General features: G+C 42.0%; 1 protein-coding gene across 3 annotated transcripts; it reads right to left on the bottom strand.

Moving 5' to 3' along the window:
• Window positions 1-1,888: 1,888 nt before the first annotated feature.
• On the bottom strand, window positions 1,889-18,831 carry c1qtnf4 (C1q and TNF related 4). Of its 3 annotated transcripts, none has more exons than XM_012818929.3 (2): window positions 18,656-18,831; window positions 1,889-3,698 (listed from the first exon to the last, which is right to left on the bottom strand). In XM_012818929.3, exon 2 carries the CDS (start codon window positions 3,688-3,690, stop codon window positions 2,542-2,544), a length of 1,149 nt encoding a protein of 382 aa, XP_012674383.2. In that variant the 5' UTR covers window positions 3,691-3,698; window positions 18,656-18,831; the 3' UTR covers window positions 1,889-2,541. The 3 variants fall into 3 exon arrangements, with proteins under 3 accessions (XP_012674383.2, XP_031424949.1, XP_031424950.1); XM_031569089.2 differs by lacking the exon at window positions 18,656-18,831 and adding an exon at window positions 15,881-16,021; XM_031569090.1 differs by lacking the exon at window positions 18,656-18,831 and adding an exon at window positions 14,466-14,493.
• Between the last annotated feature and the right edge of the window lie 2,345 nt (window positions 18,832-21,176).

The raw sequence follows: 21,176 nt of genomic DNA, 5'->3' as shown, positions 1-21,176 counted from the left end.
CTCAAGTAAAATTTCAAAGCATCAACCTACAACACACAAATAGTCAAATCTCTAAACATTCAGGTCTGTTGAGCAATTTGCAGTGAGGACTGCAGCATAAAAGTACCTTGAGCCTCTGTTTTGTTTGGTAAACAATGGAGAACTTTGAAGAGATCGACAACCAGTGAAGGAGAGCGGTAAGAGTGAGAGGAAGAGGAGGACAAGAATGAAGAGGATGAGAAGGACAAGGATAAGAAGGAGGTGGAGGAAGAGAAAGAAGAAGGTGAATGGTCATCTCTAATGAGATTTGGGCCGCTGTGATAGACCATGTGCTCAACCATGGCTTGAGCATGAGGGAGGCTGGCTAGAGGGTCCAACCAAATCTCAGGCGCTTCACAGTTGCTGCCATCATTAGAACCTTCAGGATGGAGAACAGGTACGAAATCTATTTGCCTTGTGTACTGTAATACTGCATATCAATAGAATACAGTGTGCTCACAGTATTTGTATTTTGCAGGACTGAAAGAGAACCACACCGTGGAGGAAGAACACACACTTTCACCGCCGAACAGGAGACTGAAATTGTAAATATGGTTCGGGAGAACAACGCTATCACACGGTTTACGGTATTGTACTGTTCTCTGTGTGTACCGAAATAAAACTTTTTTTCTGCATATTTGTGTGCTGTATAATGTTTGACTATGAAAAAAGTAGGCCTACACTGAGACATTTTACAAAAGGAGAAATGGCTCATTCTCCAGAGTGCATTGTCATTCATATGGTGTGTTCCATTTCGATGATTGTGTTTTCAATTTTGCACTTCAGTGTGCTGTAAATGCTTATTTGTCTGTACTCAATGAATGGTATGTGTGTCATTTGAAAATATGGCTGTGTGTACCAAATGAAAACACGAGTTCCATTTTGTGAACAGTTAAGAGATTTGATGGCAAAGAGTCATCTTGCAAAGGGAGTGTCAGGTTTAGCATTTTGTGTGTGAGGTTTCCAGTTTTCTGTGTGCAGTTTTGAGAAAGCCGTTATTGTTTTAAAAAACGTGTGTTAACAATTGTGAAAAACTTGTGAAAATTGCATTGACTTCCTTTTGTTCTCTTGGGTTTATTTATCTTGAGTTGGGCTTTGGCAAAATCCATTTAGGCATTCATTTTGAGAACACTGAAGAAATCTTTTTTATTACATCTCAGAAATCTAATGGCAGATGACACAGACATAAAAGAAGATTAACAAAAAAAATGGAAATGTTATTCACATTTTATTTCCAATGATTCCTGTTTATGACCAGAGGACTGCTGGCCAACTTCCTGTTATCCGGTGTCTTATAAATGTCACTGTCAGAATGCCATTAGCGGAACATGCGTGGATTCTATGCCACCCAACTACAGGTCACAAAGTACAATTCACATAAATAAAAATACAGACCATTTTCAATAGTAAGGAAGGCAGGTGAAAATATACAAATGTCAGTTTCACATTGGAGGAAGCGATGTGTGATGCACACTATTTCATAAAAGCATGCATGACAATCAAACCACTGATGTTTTTCTTTCAATAACATTTATACTAACCTGGTCAATGTAGATGACCTGTTTTTTCTATTTAACTCAAAACCGCAAAAAACTGTTTATGTGTGCTACATTTGCAAAACTCCCCATTAGTTTTTTTCCCTACTTTTTAGGGAATGTGTAAATGGAATCTTACAATCTTAAAGACTTCAAAAGTTCATAGTAAAAATAAAGGTCACATTTAACAGCCCTGTTTAAAGATTTGTTATAGATGGTCCTTGTTAAACCACAAGCATGACTTGGTTAGGGACACTCATTGTGCTTCTCAGATTGAACTTGAGTTCTCCAGGGAGTCCAAGATGCATCTGTTCGTGCTCTAGCCTGTGTTCTTCACCCACCATACAATTTAAGGAACTAATTCAAACAACCTGATTTTAACAAACATTACTGTTGACAATATAGAACCTGCAATTTGAACTGAATGAATGATTATGGATCGGTCATTTTGTTTTATCAATAGTGATGGAAAGCACAAAGAGAAGAATAGTCAGATTACCATTTCGGTAATTGTTCTGGCTTTCAGCACTAGAATGGTTGAGTTTGTACCAAAGAATAATAACACTATTAGGAGCGATAAAGCTCGGACCTACCCCATTTCATTGAGGAGTATTCTGCTGGAAAATCACTCATATATTTATGTGAGTTCCTTGTTGTCAATTCAAAATTTTGGAGCTTAATCACATCATTTGCAAAGCCATATGGTGGCTTTTCAACCACTCAAGACAATGACTTAATGATTAGACTCTCAACAGACTTAATAAACAGACTTTTTCCAGAGATACCCTTACAAGGCGTACAGGCATGATGGAAGTCACATCTTGAAAGGTTCCTGATTTAAAAAAAATAATAATAAAAAAAGCCACAACAGCATATACAGGGAAAGAGTTTAGTTGGACTATGACTCATTAACAAACATATCAGACCAACATTTATCCAAGCAAGCACTTTCCCAATGTTCCTGGGACCCATCCCCAATCCCTATGAGTTAGGGCTTTGTGCTCTGCTGCTCCTGTGCCTTCTGCTTGGGGGCTTCAGGGTACACCAGGAAGCCAGTGAAGGTGATGTACTTTGCGTGGTTGCTGTAGGCCCCGAATCCCTCCCGCTGGTGACTGTAGAGCCAAACGGTGTCGCCTCGCTGCAGCTGGAGCATCAGGCTCTGGCTCTGTAGAGCCTTCTCCTGGTCGCTGTCGTCGTAGATCATGGCCTGCACTTCCAGGTGGTTCTTCATGAGCTTGATTGACAGGGTCTTGTGGGGGAGCTTGCCGGCGTTGAAAGAGAAGTAGTAAGCCCCCGGCAGGCGGCAGGAAAAGGTGCCGGTGGACATGTTGAAGTCGTTGCCAATGTTGACGAAATCCGAGTCGAAGGTGATGGGATGGTGCTCGACGTGACCTCGGTCGACCCCCACGATGCTCTGGGTGCGGCCCACGGAGAAGGCTGACCTGGGGTCCTCCTCTTCTTCTTCTATCTGTTGCTGTTGCTGTTCCTCTTCCTCTTCCTGCTCCTCCTGCTCCTCCTGTGCTTTCATTGTGTTCTCTCTGGCGTCTGGGTTGTCCCTGTCTTGCTGGACGTGCTCCTCATGATCTACCGCCTCGTTCATGTTGCGGTTTGTCGTCTCCTTGACAACCGGTTCTTGGAAGCTGTATGTGTCCGGGTAGATCAGGTAGCCATTGAAGGTGGTGTAGTGGCCTGTGTTGCTGTAGATGGCGTAGCGCGGGTCACCATGGAGACGGAGCCAGACGGTGTCACCGAAGTCAAGCTGCAGCATGGCACTCTGACTCTGCACCTTCCTCTCCTCTCCGGCGTTCTCGTCGTAGACGATGGCCTGCACCTCGTTACGGTTCTTCATCAGCATGACCGACAGGTCCCGGCGGGGGAACTTCCCTACAGTAAACGAGAAGTAGTACGCCCCGGGTATCCGGCAGCGGAACATTCCTGCTTTGGGGTCGAAGTCACCGCCGATGTTGACGTAGACCTTGTCGAAGGTGATCACCATCTTGGGGCCACCCTCCATGCTGTTAGTGCGTGCCACGGAGAAGGCCGACCGCTGTTCCACGTCATCTGCCAGACGGGCAATCCCCCACGCCAGGGTCACATGACTCAACAGACAAATCAGGAGAGGCCAGGTGTGCTTCATCCTTATTTCTGTGGGGATCAAAGAGAATAAGAGTTAAGTTACATTAGTTAACCTTGAATTCTCAGTGGTCTACAATTTTGTAGCATTCAAGTAAATTGTATTAAATCTCAAGGTTGACTTGCAGTAGAATGTTTTATTCAGACACTGTCATGAGAGATCGAACGTAAATAAACCTTTTTGAAATTCTAGATGAAAACATAGGTCATGGTGTAGGTCATAAAGGTCACTGCCCACCTATTGTCATGAGAAAACATCAAACAGAATATTGAAATTCTCTCAGTATTAATAAATCATTTAGGTAGCAGTTATCCAACTGAGTCACAGCTGAGTGAGAATTTGATTTGTTCTGCTTGACTGCTCAGTGCTGGAGATTTATGACACAAAACATTGCATTTAGCAGATCTGAATTTCTATGTCACTCTTGTGTAATTTTCAGATATTGTAATGATGAAGTAATAATGTGAAACAATTCACAAACATAAGTGTAATGTCATTCTTCTACAAAAATGTTACACTATACAATTCCTCGAAGCAGTCAGTGTCAACATGACGAATTTACCTGTGGACTATTCCTCTGTGTGTACATTGCACCAGTGTTGTGTGACTGATTCACAGTGTTTGTCTATATTTTTTTCAACTTTTTTGTTTCTGCCTCCAGACTTCAATTACAAAAATGTCAAGTTGAAATTAACATATTCATATTGACACGGTAATGAGAAATAAATAAATGCATTTTCTCAAAAAAGTCTGCTGAAGCAGAGTTATCCAAAAATATCCTAATTTATTCTGGAAGCACACAATGACATTATTACAGCACGCATCTTCTATCAGATTTTTAATGACAGCAAACAAATCATGTCTGGTGAAAGTGAATGCATGTTTAATGGAATAATCCAGCTCTGATCAAAGCAATATGTCAGTAGGGAAAAAATTACAGTGCATAAAATATTAATCATAGCTGGAAACCTGTAACGCAGGGAGGCATGCCGTGAAGTGCATGCAGTACAGTGAAGTGGTATTTACACCAGGCTTGTCTGTCTCATTCCAGAACCAGCTGGCAACATTCTACCCAGATATCAACATTCTCTACATAACACTAAGACCTGGCTCTAACTCGTACCAGATAAGGGCTAGACCTGCTCCAGAGAGGACTTTTCTGGGCACTTATTGTAATGACAGAAGTGATGGAAGTGTACTGTAAAATATGACAAATTGTTTGAAATTGCGGTAGAAAAGCGAATCAATTTAAACGTATTCAGTTTATTTATACGTAGGCTTTCTGCATGCGCATTGGCATTCTACTTTGTGCAGTTTATTCTGTTTTGAATTGTAATGTATGTATTTATTTTAAATCATTATGGGAAGCTCTCTGAATATGTCCCAACTGACTAAACAAGACTGATTTGCATTCGGATTCCCCTGCCCCTTTCAGCAATTTCCATATATTTAATAAACCGACTTGTTCTGGTTTCTCAAGTGAACAGACACGACTTTTCAGCAGATGTTCGCAGCAGCAGCACAGTGCTCTGAACACCCAATGCTAGTCTTCTCCACAGTGTCAAAGCTGGAGGAAGAGCTGGTGATTGACTCCAAATGGTCCCCACAGAGAACTCTGCAGGTTGAAATGCTTGTATCTGCTTTGTTGTGGGATCACATAGAAGTGAGGCTGCATTAATTAGGAGCTAATTACTACTTGGGAGCACACACTTGACTTTGCTAATGAAGGAGCTGGAGAGGACAGAGCATTGTCAATTTGTTTATACCGGCCATGCTACATGTTAGGGTGTTAGGGATGTAGTGTGCTCTTGTAGAGGTATAAGATGGTTACGAATATGCAGATCATTTAACACTTTAAATCAGGGAAATGTGAAATTACTTCCCTTAACTAAGCAGTGGTGGTAATTAAAAATATAAAATACCCAACAGTAATTAACTTTGGGGTGGGTTATGGTTCAAAGCAGAGTAGTGTCACCTCTCAAAGCAATATGACAATAATTGCTTTAATTGCATGAAGTCTGTTGATGTTGAATGGGGATATATTTAAAAAATGCATGCTTTAGTTGCATGCATGCTAAGTATTAAGACTTACTCCTTTTTTGTGGCTTATAAATCCATGGAAAGGTTATACACAAAGGCTTTGGAAAGAGCTGTCCACAAATTCAGTAGTTTTCTTCAGCTTAAGTCAGCTCCACTACCTCCTGTAATTATTTGGTCATCCCTTGACAGGAATGGGTCTGCTTGTGATCATTTCCAATAACATTGTTTTATGTGCTCTCTCTCTTTAAAGCCCTTTTAATACCTGAAGTGTTGCTGGATAAAATCTTCAAAGGTAGTGAAATCAAACTGCACTCTACACACAGTCTAATGTTCCTGCTACCTCTTCATAGCGCACAAATTCCTTTTTATGCTTTATCGGGCTTTTGAAACGAATGTCAAGCACTTTTTGGGGCTTATATTTGGGGCTTGGTTTTGTGCCAGTGGCTCGCGCTTCGGTAATGTCAGCCAACACAATTTGGTTTCTAACCAGATGCGAAGCAGGTTGTGCTCAGTAGTGTGTAATTCTTGGATGATCCGTGCCCGACACAGATTACATTCATCAGAATGATCGCAATCCTGCCCCTATCCTGTTCTTGTCATCAGGCATTGTGTCACATCTGTGATGTGGGTGTCTTTTTATATTTTTAGCCTTCACAAATGCCATCCTTTAAGCTGAAGCAAATAGTGTAAGATTGGCCGTTTGTAAATGAAAGAATATGCATTTATCTTTTTTTTCCATTTCAAAAGCTACTACATATTCCCCCCAAATGAAACAAATAGACACACTAAGCCTCTAAGATACTCACAGTCTGTACACTAATCACAACAAGCAACATCACTGTCATCACCACTGCTCAATTCTTAACTGCATGCAAATGCAAATTAGTCATATGGCAAAGGATATCTCTCTAAGGATCACTCATATTGTCTCTTGTTTGCCACTTCAGGAGAAGGTGTCAGCCCTTTGACATCTGTGATACTGTCACCAAATGTGATACAGTCACAAAATGTGATACAGCTTCAATGGGTAATGAGACCCAAATGGCAGAGAGTAGTTGTGATGAAACAGCACAAAATGAGATTACTGGCAAGATAAGGATCATGCTATTATGATGTTAATCTAATGTATTATAATGTGTGTGAAACAGTACATTAGTCAACCTGTGTCACTAAATCATCCCTCTGACAACAGCAGCTGCTAAGCTCCGAGGAGGAACCAGCATGGCAGGATGGTCCTAGGCAAAGCAGCGGAGTGAAAACAAGGACACTGCTTTGGCGGCCAAAATGCACGAATGAAATAAATAAATCTCTGTTGTGTTACTTAATGAGACCTCAGGGGAGGAGAGATTGCAGATATTTTCTGTTTAAAAAAAAATGCTTTTACCCCCTTTGAGCAGATGCGAAATGCTCAGCTGACGGCTATGCTTGTGTCAAATGAGGCTTAAAAAAGCACAGTTATTGTTGTTGCCATGCAGAGATCTGGTCGCACAAATGTGGTGGATCCTAATGTTTTGTAAAAAAAATCCACGGTAAAGAAGGATACTTCGGAAAGGCTATCCTGATAATATCCCTGGTTGCCATACAATGATTAAGAGAGAGGCACACTGAATTCACACTCCTCTTGTATCATCTGTATGGCAAAAGCATTTAATGGCTGGAGACTATACTGTCTCAGTGGAGCACATGCTACAAGAAGATGACAGATTCTAGAAGCCTGTATACAGGGACTCATTCAAATTGCCTCTGATCAGCTAAATGACAGTCTTCACAAAACCCTCAACTCAGTTTCAAATTTGGCTGAGCCTCCTTCATTCCTTAGAATGAGAACGTGTGAGGTGAATGGTGTTGGAGGAGCATATATTGAATCAGACACTAAATGGAAAAAAAGACAACGAATAATTGAACAAACAGCCACAGTCAAAGGTTGGTTTCCTTGGCACCCAAAAACACAAGGGAATGAGCGTCCAGCATTCTTATCATGTTAATCACCTGGTGCACAGACCGTGGCCCACAGCAGAACAGGCTTGTGTGATGGTCCTTTGAAATGGAAATCACTACAAACCCTTAACATACTGTCTGGCTTACCCAGCTTTTAAAGGCTGCTATTTTAATCACAAGGATAAAACACGTGAATTCATTTGTTTTTAATGAGACATGGTGAAGAGCAAATTGGAACGGGGTTCAGTAGGTGTGTGGCTCTTGCTGGCCCTGTTGAGAATGATCTGGATGTTGGAGAATACAGACACCCAACCTGACAATTGCAGTGGTGTTTTGCACAGCTGATAAGGTTGATGAAGTTATACGCGTTGGAATAGCAACACATATGGCAAGACAATAAAGTGAGAAATATTTATATGATCTAAGAGGAGGAACATCATGTTGACTCAATAGTGTGATTCCGTTGCTAAAGATTTGTTGTAGTAATATTGAAATGTCTGTCATATAAATGTATAGCTTGTGCAATATATTTACATAGACTATGTTATGATTTGATGACTAAATATGTGTGGAGAAATATTATTTAGTTACATAAGGGTGTTATTCTGTAATCAGGCAAAATCTCTCAACTTGGTTTCAAAATTGAGAGCCAAAATATGAAAGCGTTAAATTGAGAGCAAATAGAAACAGATACAGAGAGAAAAATGAGAGAGAATACAACATAAAACTTGACCTTGATCATTCACGTGTGTGTCACATGTCAATAAGACGGGCCCGACACCCTTTTGTCACACAAAAACTCTTTCCACAAAGAACTCTCTTCCAACAACCAGCAACCATCAGCATGGACTGAACTGAAACTTAACTAAATCCAAAAGATACTTCCTACATATATCCTCTATTTATCGACCTTCTAGCCAGGCTGTCTTAAAGCTCTTTCAGGAATGGGATGACTAAGTAGCACAGTTATATCAGTTTCGAGACCGAGTCCGTGAATGGCTATGTTTTCCCTTCAAGAAAATCAACAGATTTTAGGGAAAAAAAACACATCCTTACAGACTTTAACCGCCAATATATAAATATAATTTACAATACTGTTGTAGGTTACGTTTTATGAGACAGAGGCTGTTAGAACAGTAAGCTGTGATTGTCCATAATCAGTCAATGAATGAGGCCAATTCATGCGCTGGATGTGAAATTGCGCTGACACGCTGAGCCTGGTGCCAGTCACTGCTGACAAATATGCTTCACTGTGACTCATTCATGTTCACTACTCACTCCACCAAAATAACTGCTGAGGGCTAACGCCTCACGTCACAGTCAGATTTAAAAGGCTAAAATGTGGCAGAATTGCATTGAAAGGGTGGTTTAGATTTGTCACTGTGTCAGTCGGATATGTGGGCGTGTATTACCTTAAAAAAGAGCTGATTTCATGGACCTACTATGTTAGTTTTCAGTAAGACATTTTGCATTTCTGTAGGCTCATATACTTCGATCAGTACTGAGAAAAGATTAGTTAAAAGGATTCTACAAATATTCTCCAACTTACTTACGACTTTAAGTGTGATCATATTTATGTTCATCTCTCTCCATCAAGGTCATATGATGCCAATCATATGCCACTTTTAAAACTTCAATTTCTTGACCTATTCAATAATTTATTCATGTTCTTTTCTTAATAATTTCAGAGTGCATGCCACAAGTGCTAGGCTTCACCTGAACTGTCAACACAAATACTGACACTAATTAGTACTTGTTAAAACCCTTGGCCATAGTTCTGCTTATTTACTGTTGGCAATACTAAAGCTTAAAAGTGCCATTGTGTTTACCAGTAGCACTTAGCCAACTGAATTTGGGAGCCATTTCGAATCTGTTTGAAGGACTGAGTCAGGAGGGGTGTGGGGGCCGTCACTCTGTCTGTGCGCCTGGTGAAGGTGATAACAAACATCTCCCACTCAGCAGCAGTTTTTGGGAACAACATTTTCACTTATTTATTTTTCCATCCATTTCCATTTATTTACCATCACTTCAAAAAATTATTTCATTTGCTCTAAAATGGTCCTGCGGAGAGCTCTGACGATGAGGTTTGGGACTGCGGAATTTAAATGTGTGACCTAAGAGAAAAGGTTAGGTAAGGCAAGGCAAGTCAATTTATAAAGCACAATTAATACACATTGGTAATTCAAAATGCTTTCCAAACGAGCAGATAAAAAGGAATGATTTTGTTTGATTTCTGACTTCCTAATTTAAACAGTGTAAATTGATGTGACATTAATATTCAAAACAGATGGGTCCATTATGTAAGAGGGGCTGTTATCAGTACACTATTCTGACACGACAGCAGCTACACACTCCAGGTTTTGAGAGGCTTATTTTTACATTTGTTTTACTCTCTCTTTCTTCCTCTTAGATGTCTCTTGAAGTTAGTTCCCTTGAAGAGGGAAGAAAGTGATCATGAAATCCCAGTGACTGTTGTGTCTGTCTGGCCATTTTGGCAGGCCGCTGCCGAGGACAGAGTGCATCACTCATCAAGCATAAACAACAGACAGAGAGGCATTATTCCTCCTGCCACCATGCTCTGAAACACAATCTCCTCCGTCTGAAAAAAATGATAGAGGGCTTTTTCATCTGTCCTCGCAGCTGCAGATGCCCCTGCTCACTGGCGGGCACAGATATCAATAGCTGATGACCACGGGGTTCCTTTCACCCTCTAAATAGGACACACGAGAGCCAAAGCACACAGCCAAACAGAGGACGCTCAGGACAGCACGAGACACACGGCTGAGAACAGACTTCAGCATTCAAAAAACATTCCCCTCTGTCCTTCGTTATAGTTTTGAGTAGCACCAAGAGAGCATGAAAGTGAATATGGACCTGCAGGCTTTGACTAAAGAAACAAGGTTTAATTACACCGATGAAGAAAAAATGATACTGCAGCAGAAGTCTGAAGAATGTAAGCTGGCTTGTCCCCCATTCCTCCCTCCCACACAGAGTTAGAGATTGCACTAGCTCGACTCGCCCCACTAAATCCCTTTCAGGAATCTATGGGTGCTGAAAAGAAATAATGTCTCAGCTAAAATGACAAAATAATTGTTTTAACATTTCCTGGCGAGGCATGGCTCGATCGCCCAATGTTTCTTTTGTGCATGCTGGCTGGAAAAAAAGAGACTGCACTTTAAATATAAAATTTACATAATCATTTAATCGGATGTGAATTCATTTTAGATCCGTCTCCATTGTCAGATGAGAGTATCCCCTTCAGGACGGCTCTATTAGGGATGAGGCCTCCCTCTGCTCATCATATGCAAACGTTCAGCCTTCAGAAAGACTGAAAAATCTAGAGCTACTGCTCCACTGCATCTTTAGTAAATCACATGTACACACCCAAAATCACGCACACACACAAAATCACGCGCACACACACACACACACACACACACACACACACACACACACACACACACACACACACACACACACACACACACACACACACACACACACACACACACACACAGTATTTCAGTCAGCATCCCAGGAGTCCCAAATCACACTGGCAAACCGTCACAAACAAACTGTGTGCAAATATGGCAATCTGGACCGCCCTGAAACGCAAGCCAAATGAAGATTTATCCATTCTGGCTGTTGAGTCAGAGGAGGGGGATGGGTGTTGTAAAGTTGCCTCTGATTCAGACTTAAAAAGGCACAGAAAGATGGTGGTGGGGAAGGTGAGAATAAGACCTCTGTTTCTGACAGATTTAGGTTAGCTTCTACCTCATTACAGTTATGGGTGGGCTGAGGAGGAGAGATGGTGTTGATTGTGAATCTCTCTATCTCTAGTCCTTTTTATACAGAGATACCGCAATAATCACGTTAAGAAGACCACTCATTATGCCACCATCGCTTGCTTATACTGAGTCAAAAACTATAGTGTGTCCTTTTACATTGCAAGCCGTCGTGCCGAACCAGAAGCGTGGCGTGATGCTTCACCTATAAAGCCGCGCCACTTGACACATAGCTCCAACTCAGAAACTCAGAAAAATATCCCCAGATTCAGTGAGGTGCATCATTTAATCAATTTTACATTGTTATCAATATGGCGATGAACCAAACAGCCTAAGAGAGACCTTCATAATATCAAAGGTTAAAAACCTTTTTAAATGTGTGAGGATGCATGAAAAGGCACTGTGTCAACATTAACAAGAACAAAATGTACATGATTATTTATAGCTAGCAGATAGAAGGAAAACGCATTGATGACTGATCACCACATTGTGTTTACATTTGACTTGAATGCATTCAAGTCGGAGGTGGGAAATACAGTACTAGCCTGACGTTGTCATACTCATAATTCTAGTCAGAATATGAGTCTGATACTGCTCCATTGGGCTGTAATTATGGGGCGTGTTTCAACCGAACCAGGAAAAAAAATGCCTCTTTGCTCAATTGGTTACCTACAACCAATCAGAGCAACTTAGTATGTGACCAGGGCCAGCTGATAAATTAAACTTTTTTATCGAATCCCATAAGAAAGACGGCAAAAAAATCTTTTCGATAGACAAATGCCTTGATCGCGTTTCTCTGTTCCTCTTTCAAAATGAATGCGCTGTCTTCTAAAACAGACTTGATGGCAGAACACATCTCAGCTCTCCAGCGGCAGCCATGTTTGTTGAAAACGAATTCAAACCAAGCGCTCTTTGGTGACGTGGTTGATTACGTTACTGTTGATCATCTGTCCATCGTCGTATAAAGCCCGCCCTGACAATTTGATAAGTCCAAACCATTTCTGTTCGGAGATAGTTTCTCCCCAACAGAGCAATGCCAGACCGAACTTCCCGACCTCAAATGTTGTGGGCGGACTAAGTTCGGCTGGTTCCCAGGCTGGGGAAATACGATGTGAACGTCCCGAATTCTGAGTTGCCATAACATATGCACCGTAAATAAACTATCTTACCTATTACTTTCAAAAACAACGACAGGTGATTTTAATGTATAGCAATGTCCAGACTTAAGCAAAGTTGGTGTGTGCATCATGTTCAACATGTTACTGCTTATTATGTCCAATTTGTGTCTTCTTTCCCACTTTCTTTCGGTTAGCTGCTTAGGCTGCATCCTACCCGTGTTCCATGTGCTCTCCCTTTCACACAGACGTCATTCCGCCTCTGTGACTATACCTCCGCTGCCAGCTCAGAGGCGGAACAACAATGACCCCCTATTCCACCTCCGTACCTTTTAGGCAGAATTGCGATGCGGAATATTCCTGCCTTGAAAACACTGTGTAAAAACCCCACCTCTTTCTTACTTTACCTTTGCTCACTGTCTCTCCACTCTCTTCATGCAGGGGGTATATTTGTATAAATGTATTCAAATCTCATGACATTCACCATAATGATATATGCAACAGTATCCTCAGTGAAACTTACTTAGCCATTGTTACATTGTATGTAAACCTCTATATACAGTGTAACATATTAATTACCTGTATATAACAATATATATATTATTATTACATAATATATATAATAATATACCATACATTGATACTGTGCTCTTGTATTACCTCTCCCTAACTATGACCTGACCGTGCACACTGTACCAGGTGTAGCCACACTGAAACATGTGCCACATCACCTTCCGCACATTACACTTCTAACATGATTTACCTACGAAACAAACTGTGAATAGCATTAGACTAAACACATTTAGGTTTGTCCAGTTGCATGAAATAGTTTTAACTCAACTACCCTCTATTTAGCAAGTCACATTTCAAGTTGCATTATTCAAGGACCAGACCTTCAGTCCTTATGGTCCCCATGGTATTTTCTAAACCACAGACCTCCACACAGTGTTGTGTTTAACGTATTCTACTGCACAAGTGAAAGTGAACGCTCTGTTACTCAGTCTAACACATTTAAATAACACATTGTGCTACATGAGCACAAGCACACACACACACAAACACAGTCACACACAAACACAGTCACACACATACACACTCACACACACACACATACACACACACACACACACACACACACACACGCACACACACACACACACACACACACACACACACACACACACACACACACACAGACAGAGAGAGAAAGAGTGCTGGAGGAATAGTGGAGAAAAAATTATTGGCTTTGGTGGAATGGTGGAGTGTTTACTGAGTTGACTCATCTATGATCACAGTTGCTGGTGTTTATCTCAGTATTTTTTAGTATACAACAACGGAAAGCCCATCTATGATCGCAGTTACTGGTGTTTATCTCAGTATTTTTAGCATACAACAACGGAAAGCCCATCTATGATCACAGTTACTAGTGTTTATCTCAGTATTTTTTGCGTATACAACAACGGAAAGCCCATCTATGATCACAGTTACTGGTGTTTATCTCAGTATTTTTTAGCATACAACAACGGAAAGCCCATCTATGATCACAGTTACTAGTGTTTATCTCAGTATTTTTTGCGTATACAACAACGGAAAGCCCATCTATGATCGCAGTTACTGGTGTTTATCTCAGTATTTTTTGCGTATACAACAACGGAAAGCCCATCTATGATCACAGTTGCTGGTGTTTATTTCAGTATTTTAGTACACAACAACGGAAAGCCCATGTTAGCTCACACATTTACCATAATTCTATAAGAATCTCTCCTCCCCTTTCCAGACAGCACACATTATTAGGTGGAGAGTGTTGATTTTATAACACCTGTGGGACGATGACATTTTCGCATTATTTACCTCTGAGACCCTTAAACACAACACAGCGTTCACACTGGTCACTGCATACCTGCAAAGGCCATTATAAACCCCTGTAGAGATGGACTTCCACCAGCCTCTTCAAAGTCAATACAGCCATGTCAAAATCGGACAATTATTCTGCATGGATAAACAAATCAATAAAACTCTAAATCGGGTAGCGCCGCACTGCATGGCCTGGACCTCTACCTTTCTCCTCCGGGAGGAGGCTTGCGGTTGTGCACTACCCTCCACCCACAAATCATCTGAAGAGGATACTTGTGAGAGGAGAGGAGGGGAGAGGGAGATGATAGGATGACCTACTTTCTGACAAAAAGTCTGCTGGAATCAAATATTATTTAAAAAAAATGTTTTTACATTACTGTATAAATCAAGGTCTGAGTCAACTGGAATGTGGGGAAAGTTCAACAACCATGAAAGGTGGATAGATTCCTCTCAGTGTGTGTGTGTGTATGTGTATGTGTATGTGTGTGTATGTGTTTGTTTGTTTCTGTGCAGATGGGCGGTGTTACCATTTGCACAGAATGTATGTGTGAGTGTACTCATATGTACCTATATGTATGTATGCATGTGCTATATGTATTTTTGTACATGTGTAGAATTATCTGTGTGCTTGCTTGAGTGTAAAATGCAGGTGTGTGTGTGTGTGTGTGTGTGTGTGTGTGTGTGTGTGTGTGTGTGTGTGTGTGTGGTTTCTGTGTGTGAATATAACCTACGCTCTGGCTGGTGACTGTGGGCACGTGCATGTCAATGCTGCATTGCTCTTGTATACAGCAGCAGATATGGCTCTGGTTTGCTCTGGTCTGCTAACTGCATCTCCGCCTGCTCACCAGATCGCTCTTGTCACCAGGGGGGTGCTCTCCTCGGTGAGCCAACGATATGAGGGATTATCTGCTCTGTGGAAAAAAAAATAATGGTCCTAGGGTGTCTGTGCCAGGATAATATTGTTCATCTGTTTAATAACAGGGCTAATTGAAGCATTTGCCACCCCTCCCCACCCCACCCCACCCCTGCTGCCCGTGTCTCTCTCTCCACAACCGCTCTGTCCTTCCACTGAAGGCTGACAATGAGGTCCCCTAAGCATAAGACAGCTGTCTTACCAAGCCGACACACTGTTGATCACACTGTGAGCTTGCTTTTCAGCACTACTCAAAGATGTGGGCTGTAGAGCTTCAGCAAATGTCTATATCTTCCCACTTTAGATGGTTATTATCACTTACAGACAGTACATTCACTGCAATAATAATAATAACAAGAATAATAATAACAATAACAACAATATTATTATTATTATTATTATTATTAATACTAATAATGATGGTGATGATGATGATAATAATAACACGCTTTCCTGTATAGAATAGAAATCCCAAATAGAAATACAGACAGAAGACAAATGCATATAAACTCAGTTAAGTGTGAAAACATCCACTCTCGTCTAATTACCTGAGCTCATCCTCTCTGCTGGTGCCCTGCACAGCGTTTCTGTTCCCCCAAGGCTTTTAAAGCCAGTCTGCGCCGGTCTGTCCACCACAGATGTGTGCTTTAATTTGGGATATACGTACATGGCCCGAAAAGCATGGTGTATCTAAGCCTGAAGAAGCTTTTCTCTCTGAATCTCTTTCTCTCTCTCTCTATTTTTCTCTCTCTGTCTTCACTATTCTCTCTCTCTCTCTCTCTCTCTCTCTCTCACTCTCTCTGGAGTCTTTTCATCTCACAGAACGCCACCCTTCCCAGTCCTGCCACTGGCAGTTAGTGCACTGGGAAATGTCATCTCACCACTCAAGGGGAGCAACGACATGAGGCACGGATTTGTCCGTTTCCACAAAGCTTTCACACGAACGGGGGGTGAGGGGGTGGAGACAGTGAGATAGGAAGGGAGGGAGAAAGGGAGAGAGAAGGAGTGAAAAGATAGGTGGGGTAAGGTAAAAAAAAAAAACATGTACAGAGTGACAGCATGTGGAAAAAGCCAGTGGAAATGGTGGCAGTAAAAATTATATGGACAGCACTGGCAAGCTGAGAAGATTTCAAATGCTGAAAGGAGGATATACAGAGAATGAAAGTGGAGAAAGGCAGAGAGTATCTACAGATACAAAGGGGGGGGGGAGGTAAAATGAAAAGGGTCTTTTATGAAACGGGTACGATCATTGAGGGAAGGTTTGGTGGCTGGGGTGACAATGCTCTTACATAAAAGGACAAGTGGAGTGGAAGAGTGGAAAGACCCCGAGAAAGAAAGGGTAGAAAGCAGAAGGGGAGGAAGGTGTGAAAAACATTTAGAGAGATGTTCCGAGGGAGCACACACGCATGAACGGAGACACGGCAGAAGAGTAAAACGAGACAGAAGAAATAGAGTAGAATGGAGGAGCTTGTTCTGGGGAGTATGAAAGAGATATGGCTCTCATCTGCAAAATATATCAATTCAGGGTACTGTGTCTCCAATCCTCAGAACCACTGGTTATTTTCCTTCTCACCACTCTTTGTGTATCATACTGTAAAACACACTCACCAACCCGTAATCCACACTCGTACTCCCACTCTCCTCACCAACCCGCTCATCAATAAAACATAATTTCACCCACAAGCCACACACCCACACACCCACACACACACTTAGTGTATCTCCTTTGCTCTTGCATTTGGATCTTGGTCACGGGAAGCAGTTCCTGGCTGAGTTGGTTCCTGTGTGTCCCTCTAGCAATCTGTCATCCCTGGCTGGGACTAACGGCCCTGGTGAAGGTTCAGTCTCTGGCCATTAAGCAGCCGTGTTGTTGCGTCTCTCCCTCCCCAAATGCTCGGACAGGAGCGAAACGCCCACCTAGCTCCTCTCCACCTGCTCATGGGTTGGCTCGCGCGGCCAATAGAGACGTTTGACTGAGTGACTATGAGTGTTTGTCAGCACACATTACTCTGCCTCTATACCTCTTGTAGCAGCCAAAATGGCTCAAATTGTCTGTTTGATCGTGTTAGAAAAAACGTCATATTCTGTTTCCTTAATGGTGCTGATGTTTTGATTATTTGGTCATGTTAATTCAAGACTGAAATATGTTTGTGTTGTGTCAGTTGTGTTCATGCAAGAGTGTGTAGTCATTCCAAATCCACAATTCCTGCCTACAAAAACATTTAACAAGTCATTTTTTATTCAACCATTCACCTTTTTTCTCAGTATGTCACCATGACATGATTCATACCCAGGTGTGCTATGTTATCAAACAAGCTCTTTCTCAGTTCAGCCCAAATCTCTCTCTTTCGCCATTTGATCATATGATAATTTAATCATCGAATTAATTGCTCGCTTCATCACTTTCATACATTTACCTAAACATGAATCTGTTGACATCTGATAGCCAGCGTGCGCTCTCCAGAGATTTCTGTTGTCTGAAATGGCAATGATTTTTAAAAGCTGACATTCTGAGAGCCTAGCATGTGCATACAGACAGATAATAAACGTGTGCAAAAACCTCCCTTCTGTTTCCGTACATTTTCATTTTGTTACTTTTTGTTTGTGGTGGGTAGATCTCTGGCTGCGATTTTTTTCTCTTACCTGCTCTCTCACATAGCTCCCATTCACAGACCCAGGAAACAAGCTTAGCTACAGGGTGTGAGGTCTCTATCCCTGACCTCCTTCTTGATCATCTCCTCCTGTCACCTATCTCCTCCATGTTCCTCACAGAAAACACCCAACCCCCCGAAGCGGAACCAGAGAAAGTCCCTCTGCCACTTCTGGCTCCATCTCTCTTTTCTTTCTCTCTTTCCTTCTCTCATTCTTTCTTTCTCTCTTCAAATCTCTCACAGGCTTGCGGAGGAAACTGCTGCCCAAGCATCAAGTGTGAACAAAGGGGAAAGAGGAAACAGATAAGAGCTACTCAGTGTGGCAACTGATAAACCTCATATCTCAGCCCAGCATCAAAAGACGCCTCTAGCTTTTTTTTTTTTTTTGCTTCTCTCCTTACCAAAGGGATCGACCACCATGTATTTTTTTTTTAAAGCAAAGGGTTAAAGCAGCGGTGTGGCATCACACTCTGCAGATTCCAGCATTGATTCTAATGCAAATCAGATAAAAGATGCACTGCATCCTGGCTGCCGCACAACAGCAAGGAAAAGAAGAAAAAAAAAATCCCACGTTAGATCCCAGTGGTTAGTGCAGTCAGGATGGGGACAGGAGGGTCAGGATCCTGTCCTGCGTGCTGCCTAGAGATCCCGCCGGACCTGTAGTGTGCTTACCTGTGTGTGGAGAGGAGGGCTGAGGTCCTTTTCAACTTCTCTGAATGAGCAGTGGCGGCTGGACAGGAAGCGTTTGTTCTCTGCCTCCCTGAGTGTGTGTGTGTATCCTCAACCTTCTGCTGTTGTCTGGCAATCTGCGTGTGCTGCACACCCACACGTTCACACTCTCTCTCTCTCTCTCTCTCTCTCTCTCTCTCTTCCTCTCTCTAACACACACAGAGAAGTGCACACACACACACACTCATTGGAGGATCTGAGAGCAATCGAGGGAGGCTTGGCTGGTAGGGGGACTCTGGAAGGACGATGAGGAGTGACACTCCAGCAGCATCAACCATGGGGGAATGCAAGGGGGGATGGGAATACGGGGGAAGGCATACGGAGTCAAATCTGCAGAGAGTGGTATACAATTATATTTAATCTGTGACATGCACGAGCATGTGTGTGTGTGTGCGTGTGTGTGTGTGTGTGTGTGTGTGTGTGTGTGTGTGTGTGTGTGTATAAGATAGCAAGTGTAATTGTGAGTCCATGCATTTGTGCATGTGATATGTCATATGCTGAGTGTGATATGATGTGATATGCTGTGTGTGTGTGTGTGTGTGTGTGTGTGTGTGTGTGTGTGTGTGTGTGTGTGTGTGTGTGTGTGTGTGTGTGTGTGTGTGTGTGTGTTCATCTTTGTGAAGGTGAAGAGACATGCCAAGACTATAAGGCCATACCTGTAAAATGCTGTATGCGTGTGTGTTCAGTGTTTAAGCACTTAAGCAAGGGAGGAGAAAGAGCCAGTCCATGCTGAGGGGTTTTCAATATCGCAACAATAGTGGCAATTTCGCACTCTTGTGCATGATTATAATCATTATCCTGATTCCCAGGAGGGCAGAAAGAGAGAGAGAGAGTGAGAGACAGGGGGAGAGAGAAAGGGGGAGAGGGAGAGAGAGAGAGAGAGAGAGAGAGACAGAGACAGAGACAGAGACAGAGACAGAAACAGAGAGTGGGGGAGGGAGATGGAGAGGAAGAGGAAGAGGTATAAAACTCTCTGACAGAAACCTAGTACACAATTATTGCATTTGTGATTTTAACTTGCTTTCATCTTTTCTGCTCGCACAGGCATTTCTCAGAGAGTGCTATCATTCCTATGCGGACATGTTTTTTTCGGCAATGTGTGTGTGTGTGTCTGTGGGGGGTGTACCTTGGCGCAGGTGCACCTATCTCTGCAGGAACATGCCTTTGCAGCCAAAACAAAAACAACAACTGCCCAAAATACAGACTGAGAGGCATCCATGTTATAGGTCAGCGGATAGTTCATTAGAGAGCATCTTTGATGGACACGTTTGGCACTTGTGCTGTTTATGTAACACACGCCCCAGACAACATTAGAAAAAAAATCTAAATGTACAACAGTCGTGTACATCTGTATGAAACATCCCTGCCTTTGATATAGTGGAGGCGTGAGCTCTAATGCGGCTCTGCAGACTTTGGAGGGGACAGTGAGGGAAAATAAAAAGGCGTAGAAAATCCATTTGACACTTTCTCAGAGAGCGCCATGTCGGAGAGGAGCACAGCCCGATAAGCTTTGGGAGGATCAGGCTGTGGGAAGAAAAGGCTTCTCGGCCAGGGGAGTGACAGGTGCGTGTTTGGGGAGAGATAAGGAGCAGGGCTGATAAAGCAGCACATTAAAATACAGCCCAGGCAATTCATAAAATGCTGTTTCGGCGAAATGTATCGTTAAACTACGGATGATAGCATTATCTGTGGTATGTGTGTATGTGTGTCTGTGTGTGTGTGTGTGTGTGTGTGTGTGTGTGTATGTGTGTGTGTGTGTGTTTTGTTGTGTTTTTTTATCTTGTCCTCTTTCTGGGGGTGGGCAAAAGCCTATTTTTGGTTTGGCCTGTTTTACAAATAAATAAATAAATACATAAATAATGAGAAATCTAGGACAGCCCGAATTTCAAAGAGGTTCTGGTCATAGATAAATCAAAGCACCCTTACCTCCAAGGGCTTGCATTACATTTCCCGGCAAAGAATGAGCTCAGCAGCAGTCACAGATGAAACCCATGAAAGCAGGTCATGACTACTGATAACTGGAATATACACCATCACACATCCTCTATAAAGCAGGATTCATTAACAGAATTTCAGAACTGTTGACACGCATACAAAGGTTATGTGTATAATGTCACAAATGTCAATGATGTTGAATATATTTGCCATTGATTACTGTAACATGGGGTTTTTAAGAATCCATGTATGTATAGCAGGCATGATTAACTCCATGGTTTTAGCAAACGCCCTCCCCACTCTTTCCTTTTGGATTGTTGTGTTGTTTTCATGTTTTCCAGTTTGTAGTACTTACTGATATGTAATAGCAAGCTAGCAAGACTGTTATTTATTAACGGTTATGCTCACATGAACATTGCAACATGATATTGCATGTTTCTGCCTGAGCTACATTAATAATTAAAGTTTAAAGAAGCCACTTGCTCATGGGTGTTGGTCTTGGCTTAAAATATGAAATGTAAAATAAATG

Source organism: Clupea harengus, chromosome 6 (genome assembly GCF_900700415.2).
Source record: "Clupea harengus chromosome 6, Ch_v2.0.2, whole genome shotgun sequence".
NCBI lineage: Eukaryota > Metazoa > Chordata > Actinopteri > Clupeiformes > Clupeidae > Clupea > Clupea harengus.
This window is presented reverse-complemented; position numbering and strand designations above follow the sequence as displayed.